At 43.3% G+C, this 20,421-nt stretch overlaps 1 protein-coding gene across 1 annotated transcript in view; it reads left to right on the top strand.

Annotated features, from left to right (window-relative positions):
• The window catches only part of LOC147727444 (albumin-like), a 475,469-nt gene that overhangs the window by 401,565 nt on the left and 53,483 nt on the right, over positions 1-20,421 (top strand). The window contains exons 13-14 of the mRNA XM_086961517.1: positions 13,908-14,040; positions 17,748-17,826. Coding sequence (XP_086817643.1) covers positions 13,908-14,040; positions 17,748-17,816 — 202 coding nt within the window. The 3' untranslated portion in view covers positions 17,817-17,826. The remainder of the gene's footprint in view (positions 1-13,907; positions 14,041-17,747; positions 17,827-20,421) is intronic.

Consider the following 20,421-nt stretch of genomic DNA (forward strand, 5'->3'; position numbering starts at 1 on the left):
TCATTTACACACGCTGTGCTGATAAGTATTGCAGGGACAAGGAAGCGAGGGGAGAGGGGGGCAGGACACTGTGTCATTGTTGTGCATGTTGGTGATGGCAGACTGTTATCAATGGCCCTTATTATCTAAGTTAGCACATAGGAAGTGCCTGCTGAGGTTTAGTAAACTGCGTTAGAGGATAACTTAAGGATTCTATCCTAACTGCAGCGCGGATCTCAGGGGTAGCGATTGCGGTTGTAAGTCACTAGTGGGGTAGTTAGGTATGACAGCGGCACGAAGCTTCACCACAGATGGCCGCGGAATGCCTATATTGAGGGCTGCGGGCGCTATAAATCGGTGTGCAGAGGTCGGGACGAGAGAATGCCTGTGGTTGGCAGATAAGAGCATACAGGGGGGGAGTGGGGGGAACCTACAAGGGAAGCTGCGCGACCGAGTTGCGGGTGGTCTGCTGTGGGAGGGGGAGGGCTAGGCGGGGTAGGGGTAAAGTTGTTTTTGATGTTAGAGATGTCAACTGAGATGTTATATGATGCACTTTACACAGGTATACTGCACGCGACAGGACAAGTAGCGACACCTGAGAGACAGGATGGCCACAGCTAGTAGGACTACTACCCCAAGAGTGATAGATTCCCTTAAAGCACTGTCGTATAACGTCAGGGGCCTTAATGACCACCGTAAGCTCTGTAGGGTGCTGAGCTACCTAAATAGACACAATATTGATGTTGCTTTACTCCAAGAGACTCACCTCTCATTACATAGCCCACTGATGCGCAACAGGGGAACAATGGGGACTAATTATACCTCTGGCTAAACAGCTCATGCTAGGGGGGTAATGACATGATTCAATCACAGATCCGACTACACGATACAACTGGCGACGGCTGACACAGAGGGATGGTTTGTGATCTCCAAATTACAGGGCAGGGGATTAGAATTGTCTTATAGTGAGGTATATATGGTCCAAACTTTGATTGCCCGGAGTTCTTTGCAACTATGGCTAACACGATATGAGGAGATGGGGGACACAAATACTTTGGGGTGGCGACTTCAACCTGGTTAGGAACCCTGAGATAGACAGATCAGGGGGTCCGGTGAGAAGGCCGGTAGCGGATTAGCAAGGATCTCGTAGATGTATGGAGGGAAATGCACCCACATGACGGTGACTACACACATTACTCTGCATACCATAACCTACATACATGTGGTATACAGTCAAAATAACGAGTTAAAAATATAGATTTGCAGTAATATCGAATTAAAAATATCGAATGAACACAATATCGAATGGACAGAATATAGACAAAAAAATATCGAATAGAATAGCAGTAATATTGAATTCAAAATATAGAATGGACAAAATAATAATATTGCATTTTTTAGAGTGTTTTTTATGTTAGTATATGTGTGAAAAGTGTATATTTATTTTATAATTTATTTTAAGTACTTAATTTTATGGTATTTAATTTTTGCGTAAAACTATTCTGTAGCTGGTTGTGGCTTTATAGGGGAATAGGGTGGGAAGTAATTTAATTATAATTAATAAATATTTTAATGCATTTATCGGTATTCATCTTGAATTCATTGTTAATTAATTTTTAATTGGTAATTAATTAAACTATAATTGGTCATTAATTGTTATTCATTGATTATTTGATAATTATGTTAATTTTATTAATTTATTTTCTGCTGCAGGTTGAGAGTTTATAGGGGAATAGGGTGGGAAGTAATTTTTATTGTAATTAATTACATGTTTTAATTTATGTATTGGTATTTATTTTCAATTAATTTGTAATTATTTTTTAATTGTAAATTAATTAATTGTTAATTGGTAAATAATTTGTATTATTAGGTAGTTATTTGTAATAATTAATTTTTATTTGTATTTTTAATTGATTAATTATTATATCATATTAAATTGTTAATTACTTTTAATTAATTTGTAATTGGTATTAATATTTAATTTATTTTTATTCATATATGAAGTATTTACTTTCCCTACTGTTGCACTCGCTGGGGTGAGAATAGTAATTTTTCCTCCTACGCTATTCAACGCTTTCCCTACTGTTGCACTCTCTGGAGTGGGAATAGTAATTTTTACCCCTACACTATCCAACGCTTTCCCTACTGTTGCACCCACTGGAGTGGGAATAGTAATTTTTACCCTCCCGCTATCCAATGCTTTCCCTACTGTTGCACTCACCGGAGAGGAAACAGTAATTTTTACTCCAAGACTATCCAACGCTTTCCCTACTGTTGCACTCTCTGGAGTGGGAATAGTAATTTTCACTCCTACGCTATCCAACACTTTCCCTACTGTTGCACTCTCTGGAGTGGGAATAGTAATTTTTACCCCTACGCTATCCAACTCTTTCCCTACTGTTGCACTCTTTGGAGTGAGAATAGTAATTTTTACCCCTACGCTATCCAACCCTTTCCCTACTGTTGCACTCATTGGAGTGTAAATAGTAATTTTTATCCCTGCGCTATCCAATGCTTTCCCTACTGTTGCACTCTCTGGAGTGGGAATAGTAATTTTTACCCCTACGCTATCCAACGCTTTCCCTACTGTTGCACTCTTTGGAGTGGGAATAGTAATTTTTACCCCTATGCTATCCAACGCTTTCCCTACTGTTGCATTCTCTGGAGTGGGAATAGTAAATTTTACCCCTACGCTAGCCAACGCTTTCACTACTGTTGCACTGTCTGGACTGGGAATAGTCATTTCTACCCCTACTCTATCTAACGCTTTCCCTACTGTTGCACTCTCTGGAGTGGGAATAGTAATTTTAACCCCTACGCTATCCAACGTTTTCCCTACTGTTGCACTCATTGGAGTGTGAATAGTAATTTTTACCCCTACGCTATCCAACGCTTTCCTTACTGCTGCACTCTCTAGAGTGGGAATAGTAATTTTTACCCCTACGCTATCCAACGCTTTCCCTACTGTTGCACTCTCTGGAGTGGGAATAGTAATTTTTACCCCTACGCTATCCAACGCCTTATCTACTGTTGCACTCTTTGGAGTGGGAATAGTAATTTTTACACTTCCGCTATCCTACAGTAATAATATTGAATATTTTTTTTATTATAATATATTACTATGTATATATGTTTTAACAAATATGATTGTAAAAGAAATTTTTTATAACTTATTATTTAAATATTTAATTATTATAAGTTAATTTAAGTATTTTAAAATATATTTTTGTAAATCATTTTTAATATTAATTTAATTTAACATTGTTTTTACTAAAGTCGATATTTTTACAAACTATATTTTAGTAAACAATATTTTTTACTTGATATTTTTGTACTTACCTGTTTGTTGATAAAAAGTCGATATTCTGTCTGTCGATATTTTGTTGCCGATATTTTAGGTAGTCGATATTATGTCCCTCGATATTATGTCAGTGATCCGTGCTGGATGAAGGCCCCCCTGCCAACGATGTCCCAGTGGTCATGAGATATCCTTTATTGCTGCACACAATCAGAAACCTTCAGCTAGCTGCTTCCCCCCAGGAATAGGCCGAATAACTTTTGGGGGCTGTACACAACATATCTGAATAGTAACGGGGAGGATACCACTGCAGAGACAACGACAACGCTTGAGGCTGGGACAACTTCCCCATCTCATAGTAGACAACGTCCACTTGTGGAAATGGGTACTCGCAACTTGTGGGGCAACGGGAGGCACTCAGATTGACAGAGGGCATGGACGACTTAGAAGGGTAATGGATGACACTGGGGGAGACTACTAGGAGGGAACAGGTTCAGTGGGGCAGCGGTAGATAGGCTCCATGGCCATAAGCTGAAGTTAAGAAGTAGGGGTCCTAATAGCAGCAGGCAGAGTAGACATCTCTTTGTTTGTTATAAAATTAGTGTAATGTTTCTGATTACTGGTGCGCAGAGTACACTTACGACACGAAGATGAACGCTACAATTCTTAATTGTGATGCTGCCCTGCCTCAGAGATGTGGGCTACGAAGATGTGTAGAACACCTTAGATTGACAAGCTGCCAGCCTCAGGGTTGTGGGCGTATAGCTGTGTATTCCGGTGACAACTTTTAAAATAAACCTCTTTAAAAAAAAGAAGCTATAATTAGGGCATTTCAGGACCCCCCAGCAGGCAAGTAGGGTGCACGTACCTTAGTTGGTGAGCAGTGGAGGCAAACCAAAGCTGAGTGACCGCAACCTTTGTGGAGAGCTGATGGGACGAGACAGGTTGCTGACCTACAACCGAACAGGATCCCCCTTGAACGGTTTGAGGAGGGAGGAACATTGAGGAGCTAGCTGACAGCTCACGCTGCATCTGAAGTTTACCCACAAAGTAAGCAGTCGGGTGGCAAGGCGAAATTAGACAGCTGGATAAGCGGCAGAAGTACGAGCCGTCGTGCAGCTGCGCCCAGACATGTGAGCGAATCATCAGAACCGCGACCAGTGAGCCTTTGTCGGAGGCCGTGTGCTGCGCAAGTGTGGTGGTTGCAGAGGCCCACCTTTCAAGCAGGAGACAGAGGAACAGGCCCAGTGGACACAAAGGGGACAGCATAAACAGGCGGCTTCATACACTGCGGAGGTGAGAGCTGGGCTGGTTGTTGCACTCTGCCCCTTTGGCCCTAAGGGCAGTGGCCTAACAAGATGTCCACCCACAGGACGAAAAAAGACCCTATGATCAAAGACCTACTCCAGAAACCGAATTCCAAAAAAACAGAGGCTCAGGGGTCTGAACAACTATCGGTGCAGCCCTCGGAGAAAGGCACAGAGGCGGTGAGTGACCAAACACTGGAGCTGATCATGCCAATCTTCCTTGAGCAGTTCTTCAGCACACTCAGAGAAGACTTTGCGGCCCTCAGTCAGGATGTCACTTCGGATATCAAGCAACTCTAGAACGATGTCCAGGAAATTGTAGACCATGTGGACTACCTGGAGCAAGAAGGAGACAATTCCAAGAGCTACTAGAACTCAGGGACCGCAATGAGGACCTATATCAGCACTTGGAAGACCTGGAAAATCGCTTGAGGAGGTCCAACATCCATCTTAAAAGGGTGCCACTCCAAGCAGATGGTGGGAAATTGGAGGTCTGTGTGGTATGCTTCTTCAGACATACCTCTCCAGAGCTCGGAGATAGCGAGATTATACTCAACCGTACATACCAGGCTGGGAGGCCAGCGTCGAGTCTGGGACAACACCAAGATATCCTCACCTGCCTCCACTCATTCAGACAGAAAGAGGTCATAATGAAGGCCACTATAGATAAGGCAACCATCACTTTTGAGGGCCTCCAGGTTGGAATATACCAGGACCTTTCGCCTCTCACTCTTCAGCGGCACAGGACCCTGAGGCCAGCCATCAATTTATTAAGTGAAAAAGGAATTTGCTACAAGTAGGGGCACCCCTACAGACGGTCCTTTGCCTAGAATAAGGAGCTGCGGTCAGTGCGCTCCCTGAAAGAGGCCCACAATGTGCTTGGTGTGGACCTGGAGTGGGTGGAAGCAAAGGGCCGCCGCCCAGAAGACAAGTCATCCCAAAGACCGTCGAGTCCGAAAAGGCACCGGAGGACCGGAAGAGGGAAACAAACAAAACCCACAGAGTAAGAGCATCAGAAAAAGAGAGAAGACCTGCTCCGTCAAGTACAGAACAGAACCGACACTGAGGACTCTAAGAATGGTTGATCTGAACAAGCCGGTAGAACATATGTGCCCCAGGTACTATGAGGACGGGGCCCCGAGGACATACGAAATCAGCCTGAGGTATGGAGCTCCCTTTCCCGAAGTTGTCGACTGACCATTGGCCACAGAGACCCAAACACGTTATTGTGTGTCACACCTAAAGCAGGATTCCCTCCTTGTTCTTTTAATTTCTCAGATTTGCATTTCTATGTCTTTAATTTCTTTTCTATTCCATTCTTTGGACTGTGCGATTATTTCCCATATTTTCAGACATGGGCCCTTATTCAGGCAGAGCGAGGCTACAACAGGGTGAGGCGGGTGTCAGGTCATTGCAGGAAAGGGGTGGATGTCGGTGGGTGGAGGGAGGGAGAACACAAGGGGGTCTGGGAGGATATGAGTCTCCTGAAATGCCCATAATGAGACCCAGAATAGACTGTATAGTCAGATCGATTGTCAACACTTAGAGTGAGGATACTGAGCTTTAATGTTAGGGGTCTTAATTCGGCTGTCAAGCGCTGCTCGCTTCTGGGTACGTTGAAAGAATCTAACTGTGGCATATGCCTCTTGCAAGAGACCCATTTATTAAAAGCTGACTGGAAGCGTCTCCGTTCCATGTGGTTTGACAGGCAATACTTCTCTTTCAACGTGAGGAAAAAAGCAAGGGTGGCAGTCCTATTCACAATACACTTCCCAAGCACAGTCTTCGGCATACACACTGAGGTACCTAGTAGAGTGTTAGCATTGAGAATAACAGTGGGGAATCGCACATACACGATCGTCTCCATGTATGGCCCAAATGATCACCAGGAAATCTTTCTTAAGGACACATTGAATGCATGCAGTCTTAAAGTCCCCAGGTGAGGATCTTATTTAGGGGGAGACTTCAACATAGTCCCAAATGCGCAACTAGATAGGTCCGCACAATGCACGGGACATTCTGGGGCTCTTTCAGACTCCATGCTACAAAGATTGAGGGATTTGGGGCTGACGGATGCCTGAAGACATCACTATCCCAACGATAGGGGAATACATTTTTTGGGCAGCACATCAAACATATGCGTGCATAGATCTGTTTTTTACTTCCCACCAAGTTACGAGGGCCATGTGAGAGGTTGTGCTTGGGACTACCGCACTCTCAGATCACTCACTGATCTCCTTAGAGCTGCAACTCAAGAGTGGCTCTCAGAGAGAGGAGGTGGAGGCTAAACCACAAATTGATGACATATGAGGCCAATATTAAAGAGATACACGCAACAATACAGACATATTTAGAGATCAATGATGGCTCAACCTGGGTCTCCCTGCTTTAGGATACACTGAAGGCCATCCTACAAGGGTGCTTATTAGTCATTTCTGCAGGCCTGAACAGGGATAGGAGAGAAAAGCGGGAACAGTTGAAATCGCAGATCATGGAGTTGGAGGGGGTTTCCTTAGCCGCACAGAGGCATTACAAATCTGGCGACAACTCAACACTGCTAGACGGCAGCTAAAAGCCTTGGACTATGACCGGGTGGAGTACTCTCTCCTGCCCACTAAAAGTGCTACTACAAAGGGGGAAACAAAACCGGGAAGCTTCTGGCAAATCTGCGACGTGCCCAAACAAATGCACTTCGCATCGCAGGGATCAGGTACCTGCTGGGTGAAACCTTCAGGGCGGACTCTGACATAGCCACGACCTTGGAGACTTTTTACCCTGACCTATACTGGCCAGACAGCTTAGATCCAGAGGCTGTGATGACCTATGTGCGGGATGTGCCGGTATCTCCCCTCCCCTCCGCAGACGCAACATCATTGGACAGGGATGTGCACTTAGACTAGCTTCTACGAGCAATCCGAGAACTCACCTCGAGGAAGGTTCCTGGGTAAGACAGATTCTCAACTGATTTCTATAAGACCTTCTCCCATGAACTAGCCCCGCCTTTTAAATTCCTTTAGCAACACCAGAACTCTGACTCCAACCATGACCATGGCAGAGGTTGTGATACCAATGCCAGGTGAAGACCCGCTGGATTGTGCATCATACTGCCCCATATCCCTACTCAATGTTGATTTGAAAATCTTCAAGAGTATATTAGCCGCCAGACTGGCACCTTATATGCAGGGACTGGTGGTTCCGCACCAATCCAGATTCATCCTGGAACCTAGCTGTAGCCATGGGACACAGCGGATGTGTCATATCCTGGATAATGTCCAACGCACCCAACAACCTGCGGTACTCATAACGGTGGTCACCGAGAATGTGTTCAATTGAGAACACTGGCCTTACCTAAAGCAGGTCCTCAGCAGGTTCAGAGTGGGGGACCTATTTATGGGTTGGGTGGATTGTATCGATCACAACCCTCAGGCACAAATCAGAGTGAACAGGATGGTCTCCCGACCCTTTCAGATAAGGAGAGGGACAACACAGGGATGTCATCTGTCGCCCCTGCTCTTCGCTCTCTATATGGAGCCGTTGGTGGAGAGAGCGGTGATCAGAATGGGAGACCGGGAACATAAAATATCGCTGTACACGGATGATGTTGTTCTCTTCCCTATGGAACCATTGACCTCGCTCCCACCCCTGTTAGATGAGATCAAAACCTTTAGCTGGGCTTCGGGCTTTAAGGTTAACATCCAAAAAACACAGGCCCTTAGTTTAATGCTCCCTAGGGATGTGCAACAGCAGCTGGTGACACAGTTCCCATTCAAGTGGGCACGCGGGGGCATCCCGTGCCTGGGGTTACAGATATTCCCCACACTTGACAAGATAGCGCAGGTGAACTACTCAACGCTCTTGGCCGAGATCAGTGGGGAACTTTTAAACTGGAAATGGCACACTCGGTCATGGCGGGTAGGCTAGCAGCCATCAAAATGACCATCTTGATGCATATTTCATACATAATGCAGACACTCCCGCTGTGGCCCCCACCAAGGCTGGTTGCACAGTTACAGCATCCCATATAGAGCTATATATGGGGAGGGAATAGAGCCTGAATTTGATTTGATTTGATTTATAATTTATAAATGGCTAGACACCTGACGTACCTGAGGCAGGAGGAGGGGGGCTTGGCGTCCCGCACCGGGAACATTACTTTCAGGCAGCACAATTACGATATATGATTGGGTGGTATAAGCTGGAGTCAGAGAAACACTGGTGCTTTATCGACCGCTCGGTAGCGGGTATACACATTGGAAAGCTCCATGGCTCCCAAAGAGACACCGTCCACCAGGAGTATTCGTGTCACTGGTCCTGAGGACTACCCTCGGAGTGCGGGATGGAGTGCAGGAATCGGGTGGCCTTTCGACCTCAATGTCTCCGTTGACCCCTTTTGTAGGGAACCTGGATTTCTCCCTGGCAAGAACAGGGAATAGCTCTGTCGGTTGGCAAGAGGCCAACTGCAAAAGAATTAGGGCCAGATGTAGGTCATCTCAATTTACCTATTCTTAAATACCGAATTTTACCGATTCCGTATTTAAGAATAGGTAAATGGGATGTAGATCATTTTTCGGTAAAAATTACTGAATCGGTAACATTCGGTAATTAAAAATCGGTATTTACCGATTCAGTATTCCCATTCATTCCTTTGGGTCTGGAGGCCCTTAGGAATGAATGGGACTTACCGATTTGGTAAATACCGATTCAGTAAATACCGAATCGGTAATAGGGGGAACCCTTTCAAGGGTGGCAAGGACCTCCTTGTGCTGTGAAGACTACAGAGAGAAGTTTCAAAATAACTCTTCAAATTTGGATTAGAAACAGACAAGATCAGTTTAAAAGTTCCGTTCAAAAGGCTTGATTCAGTTTGGAACACACCATAAAAGTATAAATATAAAACACAGCATAAAAAGATAAAGTACAATGTGCAGAGAATAAAGCATTTACAAAGATACAATTCCCTTGCGTCGCCGCTGCATCACTTTTAACATGGGAAAAAGTGACATACAGGTGGTGCAATGGTCTTGTAAAAATGCCCCAATATGTCTACAAAGACCCAAAAAAGCGACTCAGTGCAATAAGAACAAACAGTACAGTACACTTCCTCTCCTTTGGACAGATTGGTTTAGCATGTGAGTTTGGCATTACATAGATACTAATTGGTGGCAACTACCATTTATAATTCACTATGGAGAATTACTCTGGTTGTGTATAGATTAGATTCATTTTCCAACAATGCACCTATGCTTATATACTGAGACCATGAATATGTAGATGGTGTGACACACCTCATCAGTCAGAAGCAATTGAAGGTACTCAAGTGCTTCCTTTAATTTCCGTACATTTACATTTTGTAGTAAAGTTTTGAGTATGCATATGCGCTGAACAGTATATCGCTCACAGAAGAAAAGTAAATGAAGTTGGTATTGTTAAGCTAATGAATTGCATGGACATGGGACCAGAGGCCCGATGTAAGTAAATCTACATTTACCACTTCATAAATACCGAATCATACCGAATCGGTATTTATGAAGTGGTAAATTAGAGGGGGGGAGATGTAGGTATTTCAGATTCGGTAAATACCGAATCTGTAAGATTCGGTATTTACCGATTGTGTAAATACCGATTCGGTATCCCCCATTGCTTCCTATGGGCCTTGAAGCCCATAGGATTCAATGGGCATTACCGAATCGGTAATTACCGATTCGGTAATTACCGATTTGTGCAAGGGTGCAGGGGGTGTCACTTTGACACCCTCTAGCACCCCCAAAACAGGCATGTGAGCCATGTGGCACACAGACATGCCCTAAGGGCATGTCTGTCTGTCACATGGCATAGGTGTGCATGCACACATGTGCATGCACACCTGGATTTGGTATTTTAACACCCAATTGGATTGGGTGTTAAAATACCGAATCTGTAGGGCCTGTGGGACAGAAAGTAGTCCCAAGTACATCCCAAATTTAAAAATCGGTAAAATCACCGATTCGGTATTTTTGCGATTCGGTAATTTTACCGAATCGGTAAAATACCGAATCGGACAAAAAAAGGTCCCCTACATCTCAGTAGGCCAAATACCGGTCGGAAATGGCCGAAATCGGCCGTTTCCGACCGGTATTTGGTACCTACATCGGGCCCCAGATCTTTACTGGTGTATGCGTTGGAGGGGCAAGACACCAGAAAATGAGCCAATCAAAGCCTAAACCTGGTCACGTAGAACTTGTGATTAAGTGATACCCGTAGCAAGTATGATTCAATGGTTGGTGTAGTACTCGGTGGTAAATGTAATGCAACTGACTGTTTCTTTAGGTCAATGGCCATTCTCTTGTCTATTATGAGTCTTAATAGTTCACCTTTAGCTGCGGCTTTGTCTGATCGATTCGTTGTTGACGGGTTATCAAACAAATCCCTCATACCATTAGCATAAAGATCTTAATCTAATGTGTGTGTACCATTTGAGTTTGTTGGCTCTTGTCAATTTAAGGCAATCAGAGATGATAGAATGTGTTAGGGCTGCTTCTGGCCTAGACCAGACTGATAGCCATGACATAGTGTGAGTTCCAGCCTCAGTGTTTCACCCAGATGTTGCAGGCCTAGTTCTTCATGTAATAGTAAGGGGGTAACGGAATTGGGAAGTGACAATAGCCTGCGAAAAAAATAATTTTTATTAAAATTCAGTTCAGTCTTTGTGTCCCCATATGCCAGCGCCGTAGATGGCGATCAGGACGGGACTGGCTTTGCATATAGTGATGGTGGCATCCAAGGGCATGGACCCCAGTTTGGCTGCAAATTTAACAAAAGCAGCCAAGGCTTGCTCAAATTTGTTTGTTGTTACGTGCCTCAAGTGCTGCCTAGTGATCTTGTTGTCAAAGGAGACCCCCGAATAAGTACAAGAAGATACGCATTTAAGTATGGTGTGGTTAATGTGATAAGGGGTTAACCTACTTTGAGGACAACCGCAGACCCTGGTGAATGATTTAGATGGGTTCGCGGAGAGTCCCAGATCAGACATACTTAGAGGTTTTTTGAGATTAGATTGCCCTTTACAGGTTTTACCTCTTCTTTATAATAATTGCAGCTTACTCTGTTGACATCCTTTGATGATGCAGTCTGCATTTGTGATCCATTCAGATTTCTTTGACTTCCTTATGTATTTGATTTCCTGTGACCAGACGTTGCTGTAACCTGCTTTGTACTTAAGCCATGACAGGCTACTGGTTAGTAAAGAAACCCTCAGCTCCTACTTTAAGCTTTTGGATATTGTTTATATATACAAGATTTCTCTCATCTTCTACTAGGGAACAAATCCTGATATCCATGATTGTAGCAATTCAGTCTTGGACGTCAAGTCATATTTAGCTAACCTTGCTGGATATTGGGATGACACCGCTTTCTATTCTACACCTCAACACCAGCCCATTTCTTTGCCTTGCGGCAGGTGAGAGCATACCTATAAATCCCTATTACTTAGGTCACCTTACTTGGTTGGATCTTTTAATTTTAATTCAATGGCCTGGCCAAACTTTGCAGGTCAAAGAGGTCTTGCTGCAAAGGAGCCAAATTGCCCTTCTGGAAACCTATGAAGGAATAATATTGGTGTTGATGTTGGTTTGGGTTCAGGCTATGTTTGTCATCCTTGTCTATTCCTTCTCACTTGATTCAACCAGGATTCCTATTATCTATGAATTTTCTTTTTGCAGGCTTCCAATCCATCTGCTCTGTGTTCTTATTATCGCTAGTAACTCAGATTCTGGGGTTTTGACCATCAACTGACTAACCAGCTCCTTAAGTCCTGTGTTTCAGCCCTTATCCCTTCCCTGTTTCGAGTTTATCTAGAGACGTGTAATAAGTTGTTGTGCTTGGTGTTTCCTCTGCATTGGCTGTGTTACCCTTTATATGTGACTAGATTTACTGATATACTGAGGAAATTATGTATTTATGTATGTATGTATTATTAATTTGTTTATTTACAGGTTTTTGTTTAATTAGGTGCATGCTCACTATTTTTATTATTGAACGGAGGAGGTCTAAGACTACTTAAGAAGCAACCAGAAGTGTCAAGCCACAGAAAAAAGATAGGTCTCCAAATATGTAATACATTTAAGTAGTACTGGTTCACTTCTAAGGAAAAGAGGAAGGGTGTTCCATAATCGATAGGCCTGTCCTATTTTTTATGCATGGATTTCTCCGTCTCGACTGCAAAGTCGCTGCCGTTGTAAACTTACTATTAACTCGGAGTTTGTGCATCACAAAAAACAATAAACACACAAAAGTGTAAGTTCATCTTTGGAAATCTTGGAGAAATGGGAAATGAGGTAAAAGACGAAGAGAATATGGAAAAAATATAGAATAACAGATTCAAAACGTTTTCCCAAAGTATTCTGGGAGGAAATATAAAGATAAACCTTTGGGAAAAAGAGGCCAGATTTGTGTGCCCACATATACTGAGATAGTAGAAACAAAAAGATGAAGGGGCACATTTATTAAAAGTTCTCACATTGCTCGGCAGCAAGCAATGTTGCTGTGCTGTGTTGTGTGAATGGGAGAGAGCTGAACTGCGTCACCTACTAAGATATGGAGCCCTATCCTTGTGCTGGTGCACTTGAAGCTGCCTAATGCCAACGCAGTCACCCTTGCACCTGTGTTACGAGCAGGGTTGCTTTTGTGGAGGAAGGGATGCCTTCCTGAACAAAAGCAATCCTTAGAGGCCTATTCAGCTCACATGGAAAAAGAAAGTAAAAAGGAGAAATAAAGATATTTCTCTTCGCTATGTCTCTGTAGGGTAGGTGCACCATTTTGATGCAAACCCAGGTTTACACAAATTTGTAAATCTGGGTTCCCATCAAAATTCCAGGGTGGATGCATGGGAATCCCATGCCCTATCTATGTAACACTGACCCAAGTCTGTGCTACCCACTTAGATGCGTTGCTTTGTATGTACTAAACTTGCAAACCTACGCAGAGTAGCTTTGTGTGGCTTAGTAAATGCCAGATATGATTTGGTGTCAGGGCTGTGCCACAAAAATAAAACAACCCCAACGCAAAATCTAAGTAAATCTGGGCCACAATAATAGAGAGAGATCAAGAAGGCTTAAGGATTTAGGAGAAATTATAAGTTATTTCCATAAAGCTAGAAGATCTTTAGTTCTACTCTCTACCATTCACCACCATTCTACCCAAAACCTTCCCACATCCCATTGAAAGAATGCTCTTCAGTCTAAACATTTTCTTGTAAATGATTATATTAATTCATGTTCAAGAGCTAGAAATGAAAGCTTATGTTATCTTTCATCATTTCTTTTCCCATAATTCTGTTTTCACTGCAGGTTCCTTGTTCAGTTGGTAAAGCTGAAGCTCGACATAGAAGATTATAAAAGAAACCCAATCATTGCTGCGTTTCTGTCCATGATGGACAAGTGTTGCAAAGCAGATGATAAAGATGAATGTTTCCTGGTTGAGGTAAATAAAGCACAGCACCTATCTGCTGCTTTATGTGAATGATAATTTGCAGGTTTATGTCCTACCTGTACTTGGCGATATTCTCTCCTCCTTTTCCATTACACTGCTTAGCTGCACAGTGGACCCACTAGTAGGAATATGACACTTCCACCATTTCTGAAAGACCAGTGATTTTGAACTTCGTCTTACTAATCAAGCAATGGCAAATCCAATAGACCTGGCTTTAATTTGCCAAAACATGTAAAAACAGTGTTGGACTTGGCCCTTTCGTCAGGGTCATCCTCAAATTTTTTACCTTCCCCCTCGTGTTTTTCTGAACCTGTTTCTGTTGGCTTTTAGGACTTTGCACACTTCACTGCTGCTAACCAGTGTTAAAGTGAGTGTGCTCTCTCCTTTAAACATGGTAAAATTGGCTCACCCCCAGTTGGAATATTTAATTTACCTGCAAATCCCTAGTAAAGTGGTACTACATGTACCTAGGGCCTGTATATTCAATGCTCCTAGTGGACCTGCAGCATTCATTGTGCCACCCACTTAAGTAGCCCTTATGAACATGTCTCAGGACTGCCATTGCAGCCTATATGTGTAGTTTCAAACTGTCATTTCAACCTGGCAAAGTAGATCTTTCACCAGGCCTAAACCTTCCTTTTAAGTACATGTAAGTCACCCCAGGGTAGGCCCTAAACAGCCCACATGGCAGGGTGCTATGTATTTAAAAAGGACGATGTGTACTTTTAAGTTTTACATATCCTGATAGTGCATAATTCATCAATTTGTTTTTGGTTATTGCTACTCCTTTCTTGCCCAATTGATAACATTGGAGTTAACTTATTACATTTAATAAGGATCTCTTACAAATGGGAGAAGGTAAACAGTTTGTATTTGATGTCTTTGGAATTGAGATGAAAAATAGTTTTTTTATGGTGAAGGCAGATTTTGAATTACAATTTTTAAAATGCCACTTTTAGAAAGTTGGCATTTTTCTGCATTAGCCATTTAATGCTTGCAGCCTGTCTCTGGGTCATATGCATGTTTGTAGTTGGCAGTTGGTCTTTTTGTATTCCTCCTCAACAGCCACACACAATTGAAAGCATAGGTGTTCCTGGATGAGCCATCACCGATAGGATCGGAGGGCAGAGCTAGGCACAGCCCTATTTACACAAAATAGCCTGTGTCTTTCCTTCACATAAAGTTAGGCTGAAGGCAGAGGAGGCAGGAAACCTGAGCAGCTAAAAGGGAATCCTCTAGAAGTTTCTCCCACTTCAAGGAAGGCACCAGGTATTAATATTGGACCTCAGACACCAACTCTTCAGTAAACCCTTAAACCTGTTGAAGACTCTGCCAGGAAGAAGGACTGCTTTGCTGCTGAAAGAACTGCCACTCTGCTGGGCTGCTGCCCTCAAGGATACTGCATGTTTTGCTGGCTGACTTGCTGCCCTGCTGTCCTCCTGTCCTCTTGTCTGGGTGAGAAGGAGTGAACCTTCAACCTGTACGCATGACCGGCAGAGTGACTCCAAGGACTAGTTTTTGAAACCAGCACCTAGACCCTGCAACTGTGAGTCCTATACTGCCAAGTGGTGCCACCCCAGTCCTGGACCCTTGGAAATGGGCCTAAATGTGTTCTACCAGCTATCTGCAGAACCAACACATCTACCCTGCTGTGTGGTTAAACCCCTGAGCAGACCTGACTTATCGCCTCTTGTAAGTGCACTTTACCAGGGGCAGGACTTTGCAATACAGCCTTCAGCCTCATTGGAACCACTGCTACACAACTCATCTTTGACTCAGGCCTTTGTATTCCAAGACCCCCGTCGACGGTAGCCTTAATGATGACACAGGACTTTGGATCTCAAGCCCTGCAGCTTCTCCGGAACCAGCCGGTGCATGATGCATTGTCCATGCAGGAATTTTCACTGCAAGCCCCATTACCGATAGCTTCCTTGATGATGCTGCAGGACCTGGCATCGCAGCCTCGCATCACCCTGGAACCGACGCTGTGCGATGTATCTCTGACCCGGACCTCATAGAGCCTATGCTGCGCAATGCATCCTCAGCACTGGACTCTGCATCTTTTCTCAACCAGGATTAGGTAACGTGTTTCGCAGGCCTAAGTGGGTCCCTGTAGCTGGCCTGCGCTTCATCATGTTTGGCCTGAATTTGTGACTTTATCCCTGTCCAGCGAGACCAGATGACCACAGTTGGCGCTTTGTGGTTTTTTGGGATTATTTTCAGCTGAAATCTTTAAAATTTCATAACTGTGGATCTATTGATTGGATTTTTTCATTTTGGTTGTATGCTATATGTTAAATTTACTCAACTTTTCTAGTCTGGTGTTAGATTTTTCTGCTACTGTGTTTTTACTTTGTTGCTGTTTGAAGTGTTGCACAAATACTTTACACATTACCTCTAAAGTTAAGCATGACTGCTCTGTGCCAAGCTACCAGAGGGTTGAGCACAGGTTAATGTGGGGTTTGCTTGTGACTTCACCCTGGCAAGGGTTGTGGCTACTGCTTGAGTAAGGTTTTAGCCCCCTTAACCAGTAACCCAATTTCGTACATACAGGCATTCACAAATGCTTTTAACCTGCATTGTATGCACAAATGCTGTTTATCGCATTAAGGTCTGGTCTAGGGGTTTGTCAATGGGGGGTAAGAACAGGAAAAAACTGTGGGTTACTGTGCAGAATGCACATAGAAGATAATGCATGCAACAAACAGGTTGATGATTGGATGAACTTTTCAGATGTAAAACAGTCCCTCACACATTCCAATGGAAGAAGTTTCTGGAAGGTGGATTGATATACAAAGAGCCGAAAGCATGAGGTGGAAGAGTAAACTCCTGTTGGTGGTGCCAAAGCCCACAGTGTGTAGATTTTAAAGAATTTGTAGCAGTATGTCTTGTAAACAGCTGCTCTGTCAAGATAGACCTGAGAGCATGGGTAGCATAGTGGTGTTAACAGCCAGCTGTTGGTTTTGCATACTAGCCTATGGGGGGGTCAAAAACACTATCCTCTTATGTAACCTAAAAACAGCACAAATAAGCTCATGCTGCTGAGTGTTCCTTTGCCACATAACCACCTTAAAGTGGTTAAACCTTCATTGATTACCACTGCACTTAACAAACTCCAATACACCTTCTCTCCACAATTCCTTATTGACAGGAATGTTTTATTTCCTTTTCTCCATTGTGTGTTTTTTTTCCGGTTTTACAGGTGTCACAAAGCTATTTAGTTTGCGCATGTATGTAAATGGGTTCATAAATGTTAAATCAAATTACCAGTGAGCCAATTCGTATTTGATACCTTAATGCCTGAGCATGTAATGTTTTGTGAGATAAAGTGGGTCTTGCACATGCACATCTTTACTTGCCTTGAGAATATATAGAAATGGGGTGACTTCCATTGGGTCTTGCACCTAAGTTGTCCCTGTGGCTAGGGGCAGGTGCTGGAATTCTAAATTGCTGTGAGTGTGGGTGGGAGGGGAGGAGGGTGACAGGGGGCAGAGTGGGATAGTCACTTTGCATTCTGTGGTCTAAGTGCAGAGTGTATGCCTACATGTGTGTATCTTCTTTCGTGAAAAGTGTTGCTTAGTCATAGCTGGTTGGACACCTGACTAATTCCAATGGGATTACAATATCAAGTTAGTCTTTGAAAACAAGCATTTTTATGAAGGATTTTTCTTCTCACAACTCTTATCTACCATTTCCAGGAACCTAAACTGATAGAGATGTGTCAACGTATTTTTGAGAGTAAAGATTCAGTTCAAGAGGCTGTATAGTGGATTAAAGGTAAAGTTCTTTTAATAACCACAATGTATTGAGTTCTGCATGGACATATGAATAGTTTAATTTAATGTTTCTTCTTTGCTCTCTTGTTGTTTGGGTAGTTGTTCCTGGCAAAGTGTCTGGGCCATATTTTGGGTGATAGGCTGCCAAAAGTAAAAAAATGATTACCTTTCGTAAGATGTTTACAGATCATTACGCAAGGAAATAACTCTGACCTCATAGCACACACCACCCTTCATAACCTGCAGCGGGCAAGGTGGAGAGGCTCCTTTTCATAGGTATGTTCTTAATTCAAAGGAGGCTAGTTCTAACCTTTAAAGATGCTGTGATCTCAATAGGAGGAGAGGGACCACCATTCAGAATTAGATTAGTATTTAGTCAGTCCAATTTTGGGAGAGATTCTCAAGGGTAATAGCTTGTCTCCCTGACTCTTCCTGGACATGGGTTTGGGAGACCCTGTTACCCCCTGATGAGCACCAATATCCCCCTTCCCTGTGGAAGGTGGAACCAAATACTCCTCCTCAAAATGCAGGATCATTGCTATTTTGCATTATATAGGGTCATGAGCTGGGATGCCTTTTATGGACTGTTAACCTAACCTTATTATAGTTTACGTGTGTGAAGTGGGATTTGCATTGCAATTACACTTTGACTAACTGTATCTCTCTGAATAGAAATGTACCTTCTGCCTGACCAGGTACTAAACTTTACCTTGGCTCTGTCACTCTCATGTGTTATGGTTTTTTAGAATTTTCTGGCTAGGAGGTAATGTTTGACTCCTCAATATTGCACAAGCTTGCAGAGGGTTTTTATTTCCAGGAACTATTGGTGTTTCATTACATTTTACCACACCAATATGTTATTAGGATGACCACGTTCAACCGCTGGACCCTTGCTTTACATTTCTGTTTGAGGTTCATGAGCACAAATATTTATTTTTCTTTCTCCTTATCTAGAGAGAATATAGACTGCCATGGATTTTAGATTCACTGGTTGTTTTTAGTAGTTGCCTCATGCACCTTCTAGGTCAGAGGTCTTCAAACTTTTGTAGGTTGAGCCCCCCCAGCGGAATTTTTTTAGATGTTTGGCCCTCCACCAATTTCTGGAATCTCGTACACTACAAAATCGACTGCCATGTGCATATCACGGGCCATATTCGGCAAATAATGTTTAACACAATAAGAGTGTTTAGTAAACTGCAGGTTTGTGAATGGGTGTGGTGAAATGACAGAGGCTTATTACGCAGCTCAAAACATAATTTTCCAAGATAAAATGTACGCAAATTCTATTTACTTGGATGCTTTGTTTTACACATGACCTAGATTAATAATAACACCACCAAAATAAATGTGTGGACCCGTTTTGATCTAAAATAAACCTTTTTATGGTTGTTGCATGAAACAAAAAAAATTCTCTGCAAATAGTAATAGACTCTCTCACATCAATTACATTAAAAAGAAATTAAACAAAACAGTATTTTACAAGAATCTGTGTAGGAAATATTCCAGGCCATCAGGGCAAAACAGAGCTGCCTCTATCAAGGGAACCCCTGAAAGGCTGGATTGCAGTGCATGTAAAAATGTCCTTTTGTAATTTAGGACGAAAACCTTGATTGGGCACGACATGCCCATACTTGTGTACAGGGGCGCAACTAGACCCGAACTTCGGGGGGGCTAACACTCCCATCTAGGGCTGGCCCAAGCACTGGACGCACATAGAGCAAAGGTCTGTTTTGGCCCCCCTCCCCCATTTCCTCCTTCTCCCTGAATTTCCTCACTATCACTCACCAACAATGCACTCCATCTCTCTGTAGCACCTTTCTGGCAAACATTTCATTTTTTTATAGCGCTACTCATAATTTACCCATACTCAGTTCTTTGATCTGCATGGTACAGATTCTTTATAGCAGGCACATTAACCCTCTGCACATTTTGGGTAGTAGGAGTGCCCATGTGAGTGCATGGTGAGTTATGCGACAGTGTGAAAGAAGGGTAAGAGGAGTGACTGCAGGGTGAGTGAGGTGACCATATGTATTTGGGTGCGGATGTAAGTGCAGAGTGGGACAAATGAATGTATGGTTAGTGATGGTCTTATTTGAGTGAGTATGCACATTGAGCAGAAAGAGGGACATGTGAGTCAAGTCAAGTCAAGTCATAACATTTGTATAGCGCACTACATACCCATAGGGTTTCAAGGCGCTTAGGAAGGGGAGGAGGATTATTTGTCAAATATCCACGTTTTAAGCTGCTTTCTGAACGCTAGGTGGTTCTGGGTGAGGCGGAGGTCAGCGGGGAGTGAGTTCCATGTTTTAGCAGCCAGGTATGAAAAGGATCTGCCTCCCATGGTGGTCTTGTTGATGCGAGGTACAGTGGCGAGGGCTTGGTTGGAGGAACGTAGTTGGCGTGAGGGGGTGTAGAAGGACAGTCGAGAGTTGAGGCAATCTGGTCCGATGTCGTAGAGTGATTTGTGTGCGTGGGTGAGCAGACGGAAAGTGATCCTCTTATTGACGGGTAGCCAGTGGAGGTCTTTAAGGTGACCAGAGATGTGTTCGTTGCGTGGGATGTCTAATATGAGCCTGGCTGAGGCGTTTTGGATTCG

Source organism: Lissotriton vulgaris, chromosome 3_1 (assembly GCF_964263255.1).
Source record: "Lissotriton vulgaris chromosome 3_1, aLisVul1.2, whole genome shotgun sequence".
NCBI lineage: Eukaryota > Metazoa > Chordata > Amphibia > Caudata > Salamandridae > Lissotriton > Lissotriton vulgaris.